The 21721-nt window shown below is 37.7% G+C and overlaps 1 protein-coding gene across 4 annotated transcripts in view; it reads right to left on the bottom strand.

The window, feature by feature from the left end:
* Window positions 1-6931: 6931 nt before the first annotated feature.
* The window catches only part of LOC149168274 (uncharacterized), a 101632-nt gene continuing 86842 nt past the window's right edge, over window positions 6932-21721 (bottom strand). For 2 of the 4 annotated variants that reach the window (XM_089428207.1, XM_089428204.1), the window contains exon 2: window positions 6932-7823. In XM_089428207.1, the coding sequence (XP_089284333.1) occupies window positions 7508-7783 (276 nt within the window). In that variant the 5' untranslated portion in view covers window positions 7784-7823 and the 3' untranslated portion in view covers window positions 6932-7507. The remainder of the gene's footprint in view (window positions 7824-21721) is intronic. The other 2 variants (XM_089428206.1, XM_089428205.1) reach the window with 2 other exon arrangements.

The raw sequence follows: 21721 nt of genomic DNA, 5'->3' as shown, positions 1-21721 counted from the left end.
CATTTTTTGCCAGCGTAGATCCATCTTAACCCTCGATCTATCAAGCACCGAGAGGGATCAAATCTCTTTTCACTTCTCGGTGCTCTATAGATTTGGGCTTAAGATAGATCTATGCTAGTTAATTAAATTTAAATATGGTCATGAAATCATTACTAGTCTTGCCATCTATTAATCACTATTATTTTAGCATTGACCATGCAAATTATAATAGGTACCTAACATATCTACCACCAGCCTAGATCCATCTTCAACTCCTAATCTATAAGTGCCTAGAGGGATCAAACCTCGCGAGGTGCAAACCTCTTTTCTAAGTGCAAAACTTGAAGAAAGGTTTGCACCTCGAGAAATTTGATCCCTCTTAGAGCTTGATAGATCTGGAATTAAGATGGATCTAGGTTGGTTTAAATATTGATTTTATTTTTTAAGTTTAATTTCTATTTTTATATAATTTTAGTGAGTCAATATGTTTTAATTAATTATTTTATTTTTTATTTTTATGTAATTTGGCCAAGACTGGACATTACAACATTTCTTCCATACTATGGTGGAGAGTATCTCTGGGCCCAAAAATGTAATAAAATTAAATAAAATGAAATATTTATAATAAAAAAACACAGTGAAATGAAGATTGGATTGTGGGCATGTGGTATTGATGAGCCATTATATTGGCCCATGGTATGGTATGGTAAATAATATCTATGGTAAAGTGAGGTGAGTATCCATGGTTAAAAGTCTTGTTAATTGTAAGTATTATTTTGATTGTGAAATGAGGGATGGTTTTTGGGCATGTGGTATTGATGAGGGATCATATTGGCCCATGGTATGGTATGGTTAATAATATCCATGGTAACGCAGTGGTGAATATATATGGTTAAAACTCTTGTTATATTGTAAGTATTAAGTTTTTTGTGCTTATTAATGAAATTTAAATATGGTTAAAAATTTATTATTTTAATTTATATGGTGAAACGATCTTAATTTATAACTACTATTTATATTTTATATATTTTAATGTGATAGAGGTGTAGATATATCTCAAAAGTAATTATAGTATTATTTATTTTAAATTTAGTAAAACAATATTATAAAATTAAATTCAAATAAAATATTTTGAGTGTGAAATGAAAGATGGTTTGTCAGCATGTTGTATTGATGAGCCATGGTATTGTAATAAAACCTATTTACAAGTTAATAATATCTATGTCAAAATGGACGTGAATATCTATAGTTAAACATATTGTTATATTGTAAGTTTATGTGCTTATTAATTAAATTTAAATATGGTTAAATAATCATTATTCTATTTTATAAGATAAAATGGATCTTAACTTATTGTTGTTAGTTATATATTTTAATGTAATATGTATATTCTGATTTTTTTAATCTAGAAAGTTATTTGTATAACCTACATGCAAATGTTTGCCAATTTACATATTATAAATTCAACATATTAAGCCATGTAAAAATGTTTACAAACTTGACTGATCAATTACTTCCCACCATAATTTAAGCAAGTCTTTGCATAAGAAATGGTAGGAATAAGATGTAAAAAATATGCTTAAAGTGGTTACTTCCCACTATTATTTATGTTTTCTTCAACACTTACGGAAAAGTAAAATTGTAAATGTGTAGACTTACTAGTGGTTACTACCCAGCATTATTTATGTTTTCTTCACCACTTGTCTAAAAGTAAAATGGTAAATTTATGCACGTTGTTACTAAACACCAAAATTTATGCAAGTTGTTCTATTTGGGAAAACAATTTACTTATCCACTCCACAACTCAATTTACTTTTAACATTTTATTATTTTTAATTTAATCGACATAAAAATGTTAAACATTAACACCTACACATCTACCCTTATACGGGGTTGGATTGTAGAGCACCTCTTGGCTCAATCATAATAAAATTTACTAATTATAATGTTTCAACATTTTAAATATATTCATCCACTATCCAGTAAACTTATTAGATAGAATACCAACATTATTTTTTTTTATTTTTTTATTTTTTTCAGAAGAAAAAGCGGAATAGTTTATATTAAGAGAATATAAAGATCATGGATCAATACAAATGGGTGGCATTCAGACCCATCAAAACATCATTGGTGACATATAACAATAGATATAAGGACCACAGACAGTATAAAGATCATGGATCAGTACATATGGGTGGCATTGCAGGCCCATCAAAACATCATTGGTGTCCTATAACAACAGTTATGAGGTCCACAGACAGATATAAGCAGATTAAATAGGTTGTTTTGAGAAAGTTCAGGCAAAAAACAAAATTTCAGGAGTTCGATACTGGATTCAGAACTAAATCCGTCAGACAGTAGTCGCATTTTCATGGATATACCGAAGCCAAAAAAATGAGCCTATTTTGTAGAAATGGAGTCGAATATGGAGCTGATATTGGGCAAAATGCACTGATAGGGAGCCTTGGAGTTGTCGAAGATCTTGTGATTCCGCCACATCCATGCACACCATATCATAATGACAAGGATGGGGCGCCTGGATTCGCTTTGACTACACCACCATTGAAAGGCTACATGGACAGAAACAAAGACAATATGAGGAAAATCGAAAAGAGTGGCAAGGTCATACCAGATTTCCTGAGAGGAGGGGCAATGGAAGAACATGTGTAGATTGGTTTCCTCATCATATTCGCACATCGTACACCTGCTTGGACCGTGCCAATTTCTCCTTCGCAAATTATCCCATGACAGGTTCTTATTATTGTACACTAGCCATGCAAAAAAGATCATTCTCGGCAGACAAGCAGATTTCCATAAAACCAATGGAAACTTTGAACCTGTGGTCGGCGCTCTAGAGGAGATGAGATCAGTATAAATGTCATTGACGCAGGCCGGCGCATCTGCACTTGGTATTGACCAGCATAGGTGATCCCGTAGCCCTCCACGTAGAATCCCGCAGGTTTGAAGAGATGATTTGACCAAATTCCATGAAGGGTAGAGGTGGGCAGGCAGACCAATTTCGTGAGCTTCCTTCCAAATAGGGATAGGGCCAGACCAATCGGCGATGAGTTTGTCCCAGGAGAAGACGTCGATTCTGTGAAGGAAGAATAAGACGTATTCTGGAAAGAGGTAATTACGGTTGCAAGCAATAGGATCAAGGCCGATTAAGAGCCTATTACCAGAATGAATCCGCCAACTCAAGGCCGATTAAGAGCCTATTACCAGAATGAATCCGCCAACTCAATTTTGACAGAAAGTATTTCTCAACCTTCTTGAAACTTAGCCAAATGGCCGAACCGTTTCTGATTCCAATAGAGCCAGTTCTGTACCAGGATTCCAAGCATTTGCCTTTTAAATATTTTTGTTTTATGGTTCCGCTCCATGGACCGTCCCCGAATAATCCTCTCCAGAGCGATTTACACAAGAGGGCCTTTCCAAAGATTCTCAGGTCCTTTAATCCCCATCCGCCCAAGCGCTTTGGCAATGAAATATTGTCCATCTTTGAAAGGTGGAACTTCCTCTGTTCAGAACAACCTCCCCAAATAAAGTTAGCTGTAATCTTGGTCATCATTTGGATAATGCTTGCCGGGAGAAAAAAAAGATGAGCCCAATAGACCGCCATCTGCATCAATACAGCTTGTGAAAGAGTAACCCTGCCAGCCAAGGAGAGGCTCCTGTTTTCCCAAGCAGAAATTTTTTTATACAAACGCTCTATCAGCCATAGCCAATCAGATTTGGAGTAGCCTTTTGCTTTGAGATGGAAACCTAAGTAATTGATACCCTGATTAATCGGTTTGGAATCTATACCAAAAAGCTGAGAGATCCACTGCACCATCTCCAGATTGACGTCATTGTGATACAGTATAGATTTAGCTTTGTTAATGAAGAGCCCTGTGGCTTTTTGAAATCTGTCAAGGATAACTTTGAGGCACATCCACGAAGATCTGCGGAGCATTGCAAATAAGAGAACATCGTCAACGAAAAGGTTGTGAGAGATAGAGATGTGCCTGCAGATCTTAATGGGACAACATCTATCATCTGCAACTGCTTTGTTGATGTGAATGCTAAGGGAATTCATGACCAAGATAAAAATGAGAGGCGAGAGGGGACATCCTTGTCGCAGGCCTCTCTCAGCTTGAAAGAAATGAGAGGGAAAACCGTTGACAATGATTGCATAATTAACATTCTCAATGCAAGGCATGATCCATCGGATATTATTTGACTTCAGGCCGATCTTTGCAAGCAGACATTTAATAAAACCCCAGTCCACACAGTCGAAAGCTTTCCAACATTATATCATTTCACATTGATTTAATAATATGTTATATTTTTAACATTAAAAAAATCATATTTAAATACTCTAAACAAAAATACATAAAAACTTATTATCCAATTTTCAATTTAAATTCAGTACACATTAAAAACATTCACAACACATCATGTTTATATGAACTTATTATTCTAGTTTCAATTTAAATACATATACATTAAAAGCATTCACAACAGATCATGTTATTTTATTCTCAATTTGAATATCACATTTTGTTGCATCTTTTACACAATAAAGCATTCCCAACAGATCATCCTATTTTTTTTTGTTTAGTACGTGGGAGATGTCAAAAATTCAAGATTTTTGACGAGATTTCAAAAAAATAATGTTAAACATATTGAGTTCAATTTCCCTTTGAATATTAAACACTGGTCTTGATCTGGATGTCAAAAAACCATCCTAAAAATTATTTTATCTGAGATATCGATTAGAAAATACCAGACTGAGATTCAAAATATTACTTTCATAAGCCAAATAATGTAGTCTAACAGTAAAATGGCTCAAAGCACAGATGCGTGTTGCAAGTTCCATCCCTCTACACTCCAAACTTGTTGGAGGATGTAATCAAAGCCATGGCAGCCACTGTTAGAATCTCCTTCATAAGCGTGCTATACTCATGCTAATCTACCGCCTCTATGAAACTTTTGCACTGCTATTGTGCTATGAACTTGCATGGTGAATAGAAAGGGTGATTGGGGACAAATAGTATGGCTGGGCTATTCACTTTTGAATGGTATCATGTACCTTTGGTGCTGACCAAAATAAAATGGTATAAATCCATGGCTGAATAGCAAAGCTTTGCTAGAGAGACCAATGGAGCAACATAGCTACACATCTACTTTTATACTGGGTTGGGTTGTACAGCACCTCTTGGCGCAACCATAAAAAAATCAAAATTGTGGATAAAATTTACTAATTACAATGTTTCAACATTTTAGATATATTCATTCAGTAAACTTATTAGATAGAATACCAACATTATATCATTTCACATTGATTTAATAATATGTTATATGTTTAACGTTAAAAAAACCATTTTTAAATACTCTAAACAAAAATATATATAGACTTATTATTCTATTTTCAATTTAAATGCAGTACACATTAAAAACATTCACAACACATCATGTTTATATGAACTTATTATTCTAGTTTCAATTTAAATACAGTATACATTAAAAGCATTCACAACAGATCATGTTATTTTATTCTCAATAAAACATTCCCAACAGATCATCCTAAATTTTGTGTTTAGTACGTGGGAGATGTCAAAAATTCAAGATTTTTGACGAGATTTCAAAAAAATAATGTTAAACCTATTGAGTTCAATTTCCTTTTGAATATTAAACACTAGTCTTAATCTGGATGTCAAAAAACCATCCTAAAAATTATTTTATCTGAGATATCGATTAGAAAATACCAGACTGAGATTCAAAATATTACTTTCATAAGCCAAATAATGTAGTCTAACAGTAAAATGGCTCAAAGCACAGATGCATGTTGCAAGTTCCATCCCTCTACACTCCAAACTTGTTGGAGGATGTAATCAAAGCCATGGCAGCCACTGTTAGAATCTCCTTCATAAGTGTGCTATACTCATGCTAATCTACCGCCTCTATGAAACTTTTGCACTGCTGTTGTGCTATGAACTTGCATGGTGAATAGAAAGGGTGATTGGGGACAAATAATATGGCTGGGCTATTCACTTTTGAATGGTATCATGTACCTTTGGTGCTGACCAAAATAAAATGGTATAAATCCATGGCTGAATAGCAAAGCTTTGCTAGAGAGACCAATGGAGCTAGCTAGAAAAAATGTATTTGCCTAGATTATCTGACAAAGGCAACAAGATAATATCTCTGTGGTAAGTCACTCTAAATATAGCGCTTGGATACTTTTCCAAATAGCATGTCATCTTGTTGTAGCTCATGATATTCCTGCCTGGCACCCTAGATACGCTCGTACATTTGTTCTGAGTCATCACTGTAAATTTTACTTTCCAATTTGGTGGCTTGTTGAGACTTTCTGGGAAAAAATTCATAACGGTGGTGAATTCTTCCCAATCCTCTGACTTCTCACCTTTACATATTTATTACTCACTTGAATGGCAAGAAAAATGAAGCCCTAACTATGACTGCAGTTCTAAACAATGCCAGAAAACAAGTTCCTAAACGTAAGGGTACAAGTTTCATCAGAAATTTTGAAGAGTTCGAACTGCTTCATAATAAAGTAAATATTAGAAATGTTAGAAATAATCTTGAAAATGAATGCACTCCAGCGTAAATTTGGAATAAACATCTAGCTGAAGGGAATCCTAGTAACATAATTAAATCTCATCACACAACACAGCAAACAACATGGAGCTTTCTCGCCTCTGGTACGGGTTGACATCACAAATATGAGTGTATTAAGGATTTCTCTAAAAGCCTATGCAATGACAATGGCCTCTAACTTCTGACTCCCCATACCAAATTTATTTGCAAGGTAGTTGACGAGGAGCTAGTCATTCTAGAAAAACAAAATGCAGAGGTCTCAGAAAGTGAAGTGCATTTGTGAGAGGAGGATTGTTGAACTTCATGTGTGGAAAAAAGTATGTGACAACATGCATTCGAACATAACAACTAAAAATTAACAGTTTCATCCATTATTTATGGTACTAAATCATTAAAAAGAGTTTCTTTTCAATCCATAAACCGCATGAGCACTGCAGCATAGAATACAATTTCACGATACTGCCATTCGTTATGGCCCAAGCTGAACTCTACACCAATTCTCTTGCAATGTATGCAACTAGCTCTGCCCTTTTTAATGCAATGCATTACTTTCTCATTCATCTGGGCAAGAGTCATGCTGAAGTAATTCATCTACCATGCAAAGCAACATGAAATTTCTGGTGTGTGATTTATATTTTAAATGTGTCACCAAATATCTTTTGCACAATGTTGGGAACTTGTTGCCATCACAAGGACAATGTGCATATTAAAAACTAAATATGCTATCCAATAGAATGAACTTGAGAAAAGGCTAGGAAGTAACCAAAAAAGACTTAAGGAACCAAGTTTATAGTCTTTCTGTTCTGGAAAGGAAAGAAACTGGTATTGCAACAAAGTAAAGCCAGCCTGTATCTGTAACTTTGACAGCTATCCATAAACAAGATACAAGGAAAACTCTGATACTATCAAGACTTATACAACAATTCTATTTGAGCTTCTTTGATCTTTTAGGAAGTTTACTGGGCTTTGAATCTTCTTCTTCAGATGAGCTCTCTTGGACTTCATCAGGTACATCTGTTGGAGCATTATGGCGAACCAGATAATCCTTAAATGTACTCATGCACTGTTCTTTGAGTTTAACAAGTCTATCTGAAAGCAATCCATCATGCTCAAAACCAGTGAAATCATACTGCTCTGAGCCAAGTGACAGACTAGCTTTAACACACGGTTGGGGTGCCTTATTTAAATCTTGACTGTCCATTGCATCGAGAGTAGTAGCACACAGCTATTGCTGCCAAAAGCTAGCCAATTAGAACAACCAGTCAACACAGTTGCACCACACATAAATATTGATGTTCGGCAAAGTACAGAAACTTTTGAAGTGTAGACCAAAATAGTGATGCTATTGAATTTTTTATTTTGCCCTTTTTCTTCAGCAAAAAAAGGCTCTTATATTACAAGAATTAAAAATACAGAGAAGGGCTTCATTTTGGAAGAAATAAATTAAGACTATCAACAAGATAGCTGATATGAGCACAACATCAGCTGTGGAAAGATGTGTAAATACAAGTAAAAGATAACAGGACAAGTATGCAAACATGAGAATATTGTCCAAACTGTACATACTATACATGATTTACAGTCATTCGTCCTGTCTATATGTAGAAGTACAAATTGCGAGAGTGATCAAGTTTGACCAAGTCTCCAACTAAATACCTATGTTGCCAGGAAACATGGGTTCGGGGACGGGTACTGGTACGGGTACGTCATTTTTTGAAACAGGGCGCGTGGGTTCGTCGGGGGTATATTATAATTTATATATATAATATATAAATATTATATTTTATAAATTATAATATATGTAAATTTGTATATTTTTCAACTTTAAACAAGAAAAGTTAAAACTAAAATACTTATGATTTAAACTTTAAATATTTAAAGATGCACATCATTGAGCATTCAACATTCACAATAAAATTTCAAAATTTCTAGTTTGATATCAAATGCAAATTGGAGTTTACATATTAATAAGAATCATGATATATGTCCATTGTCACACTGCATTGAAAATTTGCTTTAAGGCATCTCCAAACAATAAATAGGAAATTTTAAAATATTAAAATATAAATAAGCATAGCTAATAGTGAAAAATGGCTTCCTCAAGCCATGTCATCAACATCCATGTCATTGGCATCACTCAGATCTTCAGTTAACATGCTCTCCATGTATGAATCACGGCTCTCCATGTATGAATCACTCTCATCTTGAGGCTCCTGCTCATTGATAGCAATTGGAGGTAGCTCAATAAGGCCATCTGGTTGTATCTCCTCGTTCACACACATAGCATCATTTGCATAGTGGTCCCATCTCTTGAAAGCTCTCCTTGTACCCAAGGTCTTTCCGAGATATGAGACGAAATGTGCTATGAATGTACACTAAGTTCTCTACCTTCTTTAAGCCCAATATATTTCTCTTTATTGGATGGATAAAGGCATAAGTACTCCAAGTCCTCTCGCAAGATGAAGAACTAGCTACCTGGAATATTAGGGAAAGCCCATTAAATTAATTAAAAATTTAAAAATAAAAACTAAAATGAACCCCAAAGAACCTGATTTTGGGGTTCCAAGTACCCATCATCAGGGTTCTTCGTACCTATCAAGACAAAAGAACCCAATTTTTTTTAATGGAGAACCCAGTTCTTCATAGAAGAACCCATAATTCTTCTCAGAAGAACTTGTACCCAAATCCGGCACTTGGGGACGAGAACCTGGGACGGGTTCGAGAACCCCACCCCCGGGTTCGCGAACCCGTGCAACATAGCTAAATACAATAAAAAAAGGTTAGTGATCGATTTGAGCCAAGTCACCCAAAAGTACAAAAGATAACAATCTGGGTTGGATTGAGAACAAAAAGAAAGAGCATGCACTATTGCAGATAGAACACAAATACATTATTGAAAGCAAAGTATTGAAATGAAAACCAGCTTCTATTGATGAATCAAATAATGAAAAACAATGCAATATACATAGCAATACAAAATGGCTAGAATGGTGGCAGCTTATTATTGAGAAGAGATGTGATGGCTACACTCATTCACAAAATAACCCATAACGAGAGGCTTCAACTACATTTTATAATTATGCCAACAAAACCAAAGGAAAAAAACCCTAAAATGCAAGAGCCCTAACCCTAGCATGATTAGGGTTGAGCGGAAATGCTGAGCTTGATGAATCTAAATGCCCAAGAAAAGGAGAAGCTTTGTCAAGATCATGACTTTTCACTCATTTGTTGTATTTTGGGTCTTCTTTAGATCATTAGAGAGAATATTAGTACATTGAGTTCACTCCTTGATCTTTGGGCATAGGTGCCCCCAAAAACACACAAGGGAGCCCTAAAAAATGTGTTAGAAAATCATGACCGAAAACTGCCAGTATCAAGGTCATTTTTGAGAGAATCTCAAATGGTTACCAAGATTAGTCCTCCTTTGAGTAGCAATGGTCCCCACTGCATCAAGTTCCTGTACCAAATAGGGTAACTTCAGATAAATCCAGTTCCTAGTAAACCACTTAACTTGGTGAAGAAGTTGCGCTCATTTGTCAACTCGATAAAGTTGTATGTCCTACTAGAAAGTGCTCTTCATCTTGGTTCCATGCTTTGGTCCACAAAAGCATGCTCAATGCAGTCATGGTTGATCTCTACAATAGCCAAATGTTCCACCACCTTTTAGGTGTCCAACAAGGGTAGAAAGTATGGTCGAAGCAGCGCTACATTAAGCACAAGATGTAAACTGAGAAAGGGTGGAAGATTCAATTCAAAATCATTCTCACCCACAATATTGGTTATAGTGTAAGACACATTTCAAAGGGATATAAGCTTCCCATGGGGGCTAGTGAGTTGCTCTTTCTACAAGTGCAACCATACCTTGTCACCAATGTTGTTAGACTCAGATGCTTTTCAAACTTGGCTCACTTGTGACTCAAAAAGACTCGATGACTCAACAAAGACTCTTTTCAAACTTGGCAAAGAGAAAAAATAAGAACTCAAAATATGGTAAATTTTGTGCATAAGAAATATATTAAAAACCTTCCAATTTGAGGCCAAGACTCGAGTTTAGAAGGTAAGGAGTCTACCAAGCAAGAATCTAGGGAGTACTTGTCCCAATATTGACTTGGTGAGACTCCGCCAAACTTGGAGTCTAAAAAGAATCCAACAACATTGTTTGTAACCAACTTGAAACTTGTGTGGAACCATATGTTGATTGTGTTGTCGTTTGTACTATTTTTGTAAACTTCTTGTTAAATGTTATGGATTTGTTCAATAGATTTTGTTGCTATCTCTATCTCATTCTAAGCATGAGAGCACTCGTCTTGTGTTGATGCAATGGATGTAGCTACATGATTGGGGTAACCAGTAATGTTCGGAATGTAACACCTAAAAAGGGTTGTCATCAATAGAATTGTAAAGGAGTTCTATTGTAGTTGCATTGAACATAAGGAAAGCTTTCATCTCATGCGCATGGAAGCTTTGAGTTGTACATTCTATGGATATGTACAATCATCTTGTCGACTACCTCTATCCTCGAACTAGGAACAATCATGTACCAAGGTTACTTAAAGTGTGCCCTCCCCCACTCCAGGTGAGGATTCACACTCCGAGTGGATGCACTCAAGGAGAGCCCTTGGAGCACGCTCTGAACCTTTTGGGCATGGTCCTTGCCAATTTGAAAGCATGGTGCTCGCAAAGCTTGGAATTGTGGTCACTCCATGGTCTAAGGACACCCCCTACATGGGAGTGTCCGTTAGCCTGTCGAACACTCCCATGCAAGCTTAAAAACTATATATTTTTTTATTCTAACTTTTGAGTGGAGGTGGGACCTAAGGTAGCTTTAGGGCTGAGGGGCTAGTGAGTTGCTCTTTCTACAAGTGCAACCATACATTGTCGCCAATGTTGTTAGACTCAGATGCTTTTCAAACTTGGCTCACTTGTGACTCAAAAAGACTCGATGACTCAACAAAGACTCTTTTCAAACTTGGCAAAGAGAAAAAATAAGAACTCAAAATATGGTAACTTTTGCGCTTAAAGAATATATTAAAAACCTTCCAATTTGAGGCCAAGACTCGAGTTTAGCAGGTAAGGAGTCTACCAAGCAAGACTCTAGGGAGTACTTGTCCCAATATTGACTTGGTAAGACTCCGCCAAACTCGGAGTCTAAAAAGAATCCAACAACATTGTTTGTAACCAACTTGAAACTTGTGTGGAACCATATGTTGATTGTGTTGTCGTTTGTACTGTGTTTGTGAACTTCTTGTTAAATGTTATGGATTTGTTCAATAGATTTTGTTGCTTTCTCTATCTCATTCTAAGCATGAGAGCACTCTTCTTGTGTTGATGCAATGGATGTAGCTACATGATTGGGGTAATGTTCGGAATGTAACACCTAAAAAGGGTTGTCATCAATATAATTGTAAAGTAGTTCTATTGTAGTTGCATTGAACATAAGGAAAGCTTTCATCTCATACGCATGGAAGCTTTGAGTTGTACATTCTATGGATATGTACAATCATCTTGTCGACTACCTCTATCCTCGAACTAGGAACGACAACGTACCAAGGTTACTTAAAGTGTGCCCTCCCCCGCTCCAGGTGAGGATTCACACTTCGAGTGGGTGCACTCAAGGAGAGCCCTTGGAGCACGCTCCGAACCTTTTGGGCATGGTCCTTGCCAATTCGAAAGCATGGTGCTCGCAAAGCTTGGAATTGTGGTCACTCCATGGTCCGAGGACACTCCTTGCATGGGAGTGTCCGTTAGCCTGTCGAACACTCCCATGCAAGCTTAAAAACTATATATTTTTTTATTCTAACTTTTGAGTGGAGGTGGGACCTAAGGTAGCTTTAGGGTTGAGGGGAAAGTGAGGGTAAGACTAAAACACCTCTTTCCCCCTCTCTTTTCCTAATTCTTTCATCTTGTTTGCTTGAGCTTGGAGGAGAGAGGAGCTTTATGAGAACTTGGAGAGAGCAAAGGAGAGCTTGGAGGAGTGAACAAAGAGGAGCTTGGAGGAAATAACAAAGGCTATCATCTATCTCCAACTTCTCAAGAACTAAAGAGATAAGTTGAAACCCCAACTCCTCCTTTCCTTGTATTCTTTGTTTGTGGTTTGTCCTTGTTCTCCTACTCTTTCCCATTCCTTATTCTCCTCATTTTATTGCAAGTTGTTCATCTAAGATATGAGAAAAATGGTGTTATTTTGGTTTATCAATACATTTTTGGTTCTCATAGTCTTACTGGGGAATAGATATTTTTACTACAAAATCTAGCAACCTAGTGCAAAGCCTCACTAGGCACTCTAGGTTAAGGGCAACAATAGGATCAACCACCATTGTCGCCTTAGTAGTTGTTCCCTTGTTGTTTTGTGAATGGATGTTATCCCCACAAGGGAGACTTCCCTAGCAGGGCTCAGAGATTTAAATAACCAAAGAATTCCTAGAATAAATACCCTTTGAGAACTCTATTAATTAGACACCCCAGAATAATATTCAATAAGGTAGGGCACTAGGTGAAATCAAGTAGCGAGTTCAAAAAACCTATGGCTAAGTCTAGAGGGCTACGATAAGTACTAGAGATGCTCAAAAAGATTCAAAACACATGCTACCATAAATCTAATGATTGTTGTTATAAATTAGGGTTTAAATTTTTAAAATAAAGACAATTTATGGCACGCAAAATTAATGACAACAATAGCAAAAACAACTCACAATTAATGATAGCCCCAAGGGTTAGCTCAATTGGTCGAGTTCCTGTTGCTAAGTACCTTGCCAGTTGGGAGGTCACAGGGTTGAATATCCTCGACGCCCTTAGGGATAGCCCCTGCTTGTTTGGACGGCAAGTAGATCCCTTTGGGTTGGCCTAGATTTTCCCATGGATGTAGCAGCCACCCAGTGTTCGTGAATCACCTTAAAAAAATCCCCAAGGGATAACTCAATTGGTCGAGTTCTCGTTGCTAAGTACCTCGCCAATGGGGAGGTCAAGGTATCAAATCTCCTCTACATCCTTGGGGTTAGGCCTTGCTAATTTAGCTAGTGGGTAGATCCCTTTGGGTTGATCTGCCAAGATTTTATGTGGATGTAGCAGCCACCCACTGTCCGTGAACCACATTATAAAAATAAATAAATAAATAAATATTGGATGAGCTAACAAGTGAAACTATTGCAACTTTTCAATCGCTGAAAATGAACAAAACAACAACTAAACCCTAGGATGTCACCCCAGAGATATCACTGAAATAAGCATAAAAATCATATTTTTCCTTTTTCAATTTAAGAGATGCAAAGCCTAATCTTAGGACTACGATATTTAAGGTATTTTATGTTATTTAATGCATATTTTACCATAATCTAACCCCAATTTACCATGACAAAAAAAGGGAAAAAAATTCGAAAGATTGACACGCAAAAACTAGTGCCTTTATCAATCTTGGGTATATGGAGTCAATAAGGGCATTGTCAAAGGTGGAAGACATTGATTGGAGTGAGAAAGAGAGAAAAATGTCTCAATCAAACCCTGAAAACTTTTAATCAGTTGGAGATTTAAAGTCAAGGAATGTTATTCTAAGTTTCCTTGATGGGTATTAGCCTTTAGGTGACAAATCTTGGAAAGGAAATTTTAGAGCTATGAAATATTCAATATATCATGAAAACTTCATAGAAAATCTAATGCTACAACATTGCAAAATGGAAGAAGATACAATAAAATAGGACAATTCACCATAGCATCACTTCTCATCAATCCAGGAGAAAATAACTCCAAGCAATTTATCCCCAAGACAATTCACTATCTTTAGCGATCCACTGCATCCAAGAGATAAGAACTAGTGCACATTCTTTCAGAAGAGAAAGAATTAGTGTGTGTCAAAATGATCCTCTGAAACTGACTTCCCTCTACTTATATGAGGGAAGCCAAGTCGAGTAGGGAAAAATTAGACTAAAATCACCAAAAATAATACTTAGTGTTTACAAGTTACACAGGTCACAAATCGGCCTAAAATATAGCTATCTCAATGAGAAAACATAACAGAAAGCCTCCTTTAGCCCACAAATGTGAGCAAAATGTTGAGAAATCTAGGGCATCAAGATTAGGTGATTTCTCTATGATAGATAATTGCTTGTGAATGCTTTTTACTTCTTAGATTAGAATCTTCTTTTACTTATGTTATTATAGTGTTCTTCTTCATCAAACAATTACCAATGCATAAACCATAAAGAGACAAGAGACACACAATGTAGGCTATCAGCCAGGGCCAAAACCTCTCCCAATTGAGAGGAAAACCCAAACGAATTCTTCTTCTTATAGAGACTTCAATTGACGAATACCAAGACCAAGACCCTTGACCTATTTGCCACTCGAAGACCAAGACACAAAGCTTCCTTAATGAGATCCCTCCTCTTTGGTCAAAGATAGTCAAACCTCTGCTCCTTCCTCCTTCTTGGCTACCCTTTAGAATTCGGCTTCCTTCAACTTCAGACCTGCACTCTATTTCGGCCTCCTTGGAAACCCTAGTTGCAGCACATGTGAGAGAATCTCTTTGTGTGGACTAAATGGCTCTCTTCTCCAACTTGGCTTGATGAATTGACTCAAATACTTCTTGATTCGGCTTCTAGCATAGAAAGGAAGACTTCAGCCCTTTTTCTGCAACAGTGACACTCTTTTTTTCGCATGTGTGAGTGGAGATCAACCCTAAAACAATCCCAAATAATCTCGCTCTTCCTTCCTTCCTTTCGATGGCTATAATACTCCTTTCTAATTGTTTCTCGCACTCCTAATTGCAAACTTTCTTGACCCAAAATCTCTACCTCAAATGAAAGCCAAGTTGCCCTATCTATAGTGGTTTTCCCATCAAATAAGCCGACTTAAGTGAGGGTGAGTCGACATGTCCTTTGGTGTAGATTATTTACTCCATCTTGTAAACGACTTGAAGGAGATGTTTTTGCTTGGTCTTGGAGGGTCTTCTTCTTCTTTTAATGACTCATACAAAAATGTAACATGCCCAAGAAGGGTTCTTCATACATGACATTGACTCAATTTGACTTTATGACCAATCCTGAGAGCTCACAATGGGAGCCTTACCTAAAAATAAAATTCCTTTTTCATGAAACCCATGAGACAAGCATTACAATAATGATTTTATTTTTCTTCTTTGCATCAATTACATAAAATCACAATTACACATGTCATTATGAAGACCAAACCTAGTTACACTTTTCAACCCTCCCTCTTAACTAGAGAGGTATTCATAATAGTACTTTGTCATTCTAAATCTGAAGAATTCACATAAGACGAGTCGGATTGGTAACACCTCTGTATAGCATCATATCAACCAGCATTGTCACATAGCAAGGCCTTGACTAATAACTGTATCTCTCCACAAGATCTGAGCTCAATGTTGGCGAGACCAATGATGTATAGACACCCTCATCATTGTCTTTCTCAGAACATACCCCACCCGGGTTCTCAGGGTGTGTTCCACCAAGACTATTCTTATCTTGGATTCCCAATCCTCAAAGAATATCAGTCATCTACGACTACTGTTATCTTGGATGCCCTAACTCATCCTCAAAGAGCATCCGATGTCAGATGTTTACCTAATCCTCCACTCTGTCTTCCCAAGTGAAGACAAGAATGATGTGTCTATCTCTCCCTCTTAATTAGGGAGGACATACCTATTCCAATGTGTTAATTTTTGCAACTGCGATAAAATTCCACCTTGGACAGCTCAAATCACTGAGATGGTGATTGAATTAGATTCCTCTTTTCGAGAAGACCAAAATCGACCTAAAGATCACCCAATTTGGCTAAGCCGAAGTTGAGTTATGAATTATTTGTTCCTACATTTATTATGGAATGGGTCGGCACTAACCACACGAGTAACTGCTTGGGTCAGTCTTAACCCCAAGTGACCCCTCTGGAAAGCCTATAAATAGAAGAGACCTCAAAATCATTTTGACATGCCTTCTCTTCTCTTTTGTCTTAGTTCGCACAAGTTCGACAAAAGGAGTTCGCGCAAGGGTCCGAAAACAGAGGCGAAAGGTTCGCTCTGAGTTAGGGTTTCTGGATCTCGGATGCTGGGACATAACAGGGTATTTTGGTCCTTGGACGCTAGCACACAAGCCTATGAGAGTGACCAGAGACCCTTAGACGTTGGCACAGAGGCTTATGGGAGAGACTAGGGCTTCAGAGGCAGATCTGGAAGTATCAGTCCCCGGTTGCTCACACAGAGTAGTCGTTAGAGCGACCAGGTTGTCCCGAATGCATGCACAGTAACTTCAAGGGAGCGACCAAGGGTTTTTGTGTAGATCTGATGAGTTGGTCCCCGGACGCATGCACATAATGGTATGGGAGCATCCGGACTCCCACAGTCGCTGGCACACAATTCTCAGAGAGTGTCCAAGGCTGTTATAGTCGCTCGCACAGTTCCTCCTCCCTGCTTTCAAGACTCAAAGATGAGATTTCAGTATTCCAAAGTTTCCGCTCAATGACAGAAGTGTTCAGCAGTGTTCGGCACAGTGATAGCAGTTGACATTAGTTTGTGACAGCACATTACAGCCATCAGTATGAGGGTTTTGATTCCTAGCATGATTAGATCTGTTTCATAGATATCATTATTGTTTTGTTGCATATATAAAGTTATGGATCATTGTACTCTCTTTTGCTGCATCATTTGATGACGATCTAAGAAGAAGAAGATTTGCAAGGGTTTTCCCCATAGTGGGTTTTCCCTTGGTCTCGAACCAATCCTGGTGTCTCTATATGTATGCATGCTTTCTTCTACTGTTCCTTTTATGTTCCGCCGCTGCACTGATGCTGATGATGATGTTGTTGCTTCTTTATGTATAATCACATCTGCTGATGTATAATGGTATAGATCTGAATAATGTAATGATGATATGGGGTGAACTTAATGTATTAGTGGTGAAATGCAATTATCAAAGCAAAGAACAATGTTGCCCTAAGAAAATTTAACAATGTATCAGAGTTGGGTTGAAGAAAAGTCATGGAGATCAACCTGATGATGACACCTTTAATGGAAGCAAGAAGAGGATGGTGGAGACCTAAAAGAATTCTAGGGTTTGAAGAAAACCCTAGGCATCTTGATGATTAGGGTTTGATGGATTATATGAGGTTAGGGTTGGAGAGAAAACCTTGGTTTATGGCAAAGACTTGAGATTTGATGTATGAAACTCTAACATGGTCTATGTGAAGATGCTCAAGCACTTGACGAAGATTCGATGAAGCCCTAGATGGGATAATCTCTAGCAGACCTGGTTGGATACTTGAAGGCAACATTGGTATATGGACCATGGACATTGATGGCTCTTGAAGATTGGTTCAAGAGGGAGAGGATCACCTCTCATTGAAGATAAGTATTTCTTGACTTATGATGCTTCTTACTTGTTAGACTTATAGATCTGATGATTATGTTTATTGCTTGCACTTCCTGCATATATATTTGAGTATATGGATGTTTCTAACCTCCTTGATGAGATGTGATGAGTATATCCTCCTTGAGGATCACTTTGAGATGTAGATCTGGAAAGAGATAGAGGTACTTGATGAAAAGATGACAAAGTGCTTCACGCAGCCTATGTCTAATGAAAAGGTGCACATGTAATACCACAAGGTATGCATGGTATGTTTTAGCTATTGGCTTATACATGTATATGAAAGTGACTTGGATCTATGTCTCCTATAATGAAATGTTGCTCCTAGTATTGAACTTTTGACCTTGAGTTGTATGAGGCTATCTAAAGTTGATACACTGATACACTTGATGTTTGGCTAACATCTATGATCTATCTGTTGGATATCTAGATCCTAGAAAGAAGGTTAGCACCTTGACTCTAGTAAATGACACTCTTGATACTTGTCATGATGGATTTCATATAGAAGGATAGCTCATTGACTCCTATACTTGAGTCTGTTGATAATGCTTGTGATAAGCATGATAAAAGCATATGGAAAGAGAGAATTTGACACTCTTGTTGTTTTGATAAAGCTTTATTGAATGATCTTGCTTGATCTTATTGACAATGAAGAGCATGATAACCTTGATGCCAGAGGTATAAGTGTAAGATTGATAAGTAGATCTCTTACTAACTATGGTCATGTCTTACTGGATGTTGTAACTTGATGAAGTGACTCGAGAAAGTGTTATTGGGTTCATAATCTTTGAGATGTGATCCTATATCTATCTACTGCTTTGAGTCTAACCTTTGATGAAAGATTGATGTCATGATGTTGATAGCCATGATAGATATATGTTTATGATCTAACAGATCTGTTGTTGCATGACTCTAGTAGAGACAGGCCGATGATATGAATGAAGATGAATGAAGTAGATCCCCAATGAGAGGGAGAATCTCTTCTCAAGACTCTTACTCATACTACTATTTGCATTTTGTGTTGTTGAAGTATGATTTATGTGCATCTGACAGTATTGATCTGCAACAGGGTCTCAGATCTGAAGCCCGTACAGAAATTAGGGTTTCTGCTCCGGACGCAGTCACTGATCTGGGAGATCTTGTCCCTAGACGCACGCATGCTAAGGCCTAGACAGTGTCCAAGCAGCTAAAGTCGCTCTCATGCTAACTTGAAGGGAGTGACCAGAGGTTTGACTACAGTTGACCATCATCTGAAGCTTTTTGAAACTATCTGAACTCTGAATCAAGATGTTTCTGACATATCCTGCCACTGTAATCTAATTTCTGAAGTTGTTGGGTTACATTGTTGATCACATAATGAAGTATTGTGCATGAAATCAATTGTTCACCTGAAAGATGTCAATACCATAGATGTGTTGTAGATAACAACAAGATCTACAAGCAAGAAAAGCTTGAATGTTTTCCATAACATGAACATGTAGACTGAACTTGTGTTTTCAGGTGACCCGGACATACTTGTTGATATGTCACTATGCTTGTGCTACATGAGGATGGCATGATTTGGCTTACTGATATATATGAACAATGTTTTGTCATGATGCTTGACAATAACTTTGAATTGATGATTGAGAAATGCTTTGACTATAGTGTTGGAAATACTGAGAGGGGGGCTGAATCGGTATTTCATTTTAATTGTTCTAGTTATTACCAAAAGCATATATATATATATATATATATATATATATATACACACAGAAATCAACAGCTGAAATTAATGCTTTTATTAAACACAACACAGTGCAATGAAATAAATACAATATAAGTATATATCAGATTGTGATTAGTTGCCAAGCTCCAACTTGGACTTCAGTGAGACTCCAACCTCCAGAGCACCAACTCTGTTTTGCAATGGTTCTGCACTTACGAGCACCAACCCCTAAGGACTTCAGTCCTGTTCAGTTCTGAGGCTCCAACCTCTTGGGCTCCAACCCAACCTTGGTATAAACTAGTATGCTGCTAATCTCTATTCAGCTGAGGTTCTCCTTCACTCCTACCCTCCTGCCTCTGCTGCCTCTGCTGCTTCTGCTGCCTCTACTGCTTCTGCTGCCTCACACTCTAGTTCTTCACCACAACAACAGCAACCACAGTTCTCTGTTTTTACTGTTTTATTCATTCCCATGCCTCTGTCCATTCGTTTCCGCTTACACCACCTCTTAGGCTTCCTCCTCGGTCGTTGCGGCTTCCTCTGCGTTGTGCAAGTTCACTAACTCTCTGGGGACGTGTAGATTCATTAGACAGGTCCAAACAATCCACGGAGAACACATCTTCCCGGTTTACCATAATAGTGCTCCTTTTGGCAATGATTGCGGGCATACACAGAGTTCTTTTAGTTAAACGGAGATGTTTTGTCCCGAGCGAAATCATAATCGCCATGATTCACCCCTGTTAACTGACGTTTAGCCTTCTAAACCATCGGAACAGCCATCGTAAACCTTTCTACTTAAACACCCCGCGCAAGCCAAATATTTCGTTACACAGAGAATATGAGAAAAACAGTGAAACAGACTAAAAAGGTGGACTTCATGAAATATTACAATCGCACCTATTCCTCTATCGAGTCCGTGCTTAAATCGCAATCGGCGATTCGTGACTCTCGGGGTCCTTTATATATTGGACCCATAACTCCGCCGATGGCCTCGCAGTCGACGCTTCCAATGTGGCAAGGCTTTACGGCTTGTGATATGCAGTGGATGCGATCATAGATTAAGTCATATTGTAATGTGCGGCGGGTCCGCGTGGATATGCATTGCAGTCGGGAGTTGCCCCTGGCGGAGGTCCGATGCGATATCGCTATCGGCGATCGCAATGGACCACTAGACATATTGTAGCTCCCGCTTCCGAAGTGCCGATGCGATACTCGCTATCGGCAATCACAAGTCGCACAGGATCAAGACTCAACGTTATCGTAGACCCCTCATAGCGATGCGATGTGCCGGACCCGATACAACTCAACACTCCCATGTATAAAGTTTCAAGTCCACAATCCGCCTCCGATAGTGTATTTGCCCTAGAGCCAAGTCTTTCGCCTCCAATTGTATAGGCTTTTTGTCCGCCGATAGTGTTAAAGCATGCATACATGGGTTTTACGAGCCCGATAGTGTGTATATATATAGATATATAAGGTTCTGTGCCTCCGATAGTGTAAAAACACATATGTATGATATATGCTCCTCCGCCTGTATCTTCATGCATATAATTCTTTTGTGGCCCGATAGCTCCCGATAATATAAATGCACCCATTGCTCCTCTGATGGCTCTGTCTGCTTCCTTATAGCTCTGCTTGTTCCTCTGTTGCTCCGATGGTTGTCTGCGTCCTCTGTTAGCTCTGTTTGCTCCTGTACTTTGGCATATATGTATGGTATATATATGGCTCCTCTGTAGCTCCGATAGCTCTATTTTGGCATATATGGTCCCTGAACACTGTTTAAATGCATGCACACACACACACACATATATATATATATATATATATATATATATATATATATATATATATATGTATGTATATATATATATCTGACTTCTGCTCCTCTTGGCTCCGTCTGCTCCTCTTGGCTCCTCTTGGATCCTTTTTCTCCTCGAATATTGCCATATTGACATTAATGACAATCTGTGTCCAACATATAGATCCCTCTACGGAAGCGAATTTGGACTTGACCTTATGACTAATGATATGGTTTGACGATTGTTGACTTTCCCTTATGTCT

Source organism: Pinus tabuliformis, chromosome 4_2 (assembly GCF_031772625.1).
Source record: "Pinus tabuliformis cultivar Carrire ecotype Pingquan chromosome 4_2, CPIR1, whole genome shotgun sequence".
NCBI lineage: Eukaryota > Viridiplantae > Streptophyta > Pinopsida > Pinales > Pinaceae > Pinus > Pinus tabuliformis.
Note: the sequence above shows the minus strand (reverse complement) of the source record. Positions and strands in the feature narration are given on the sequence as shown.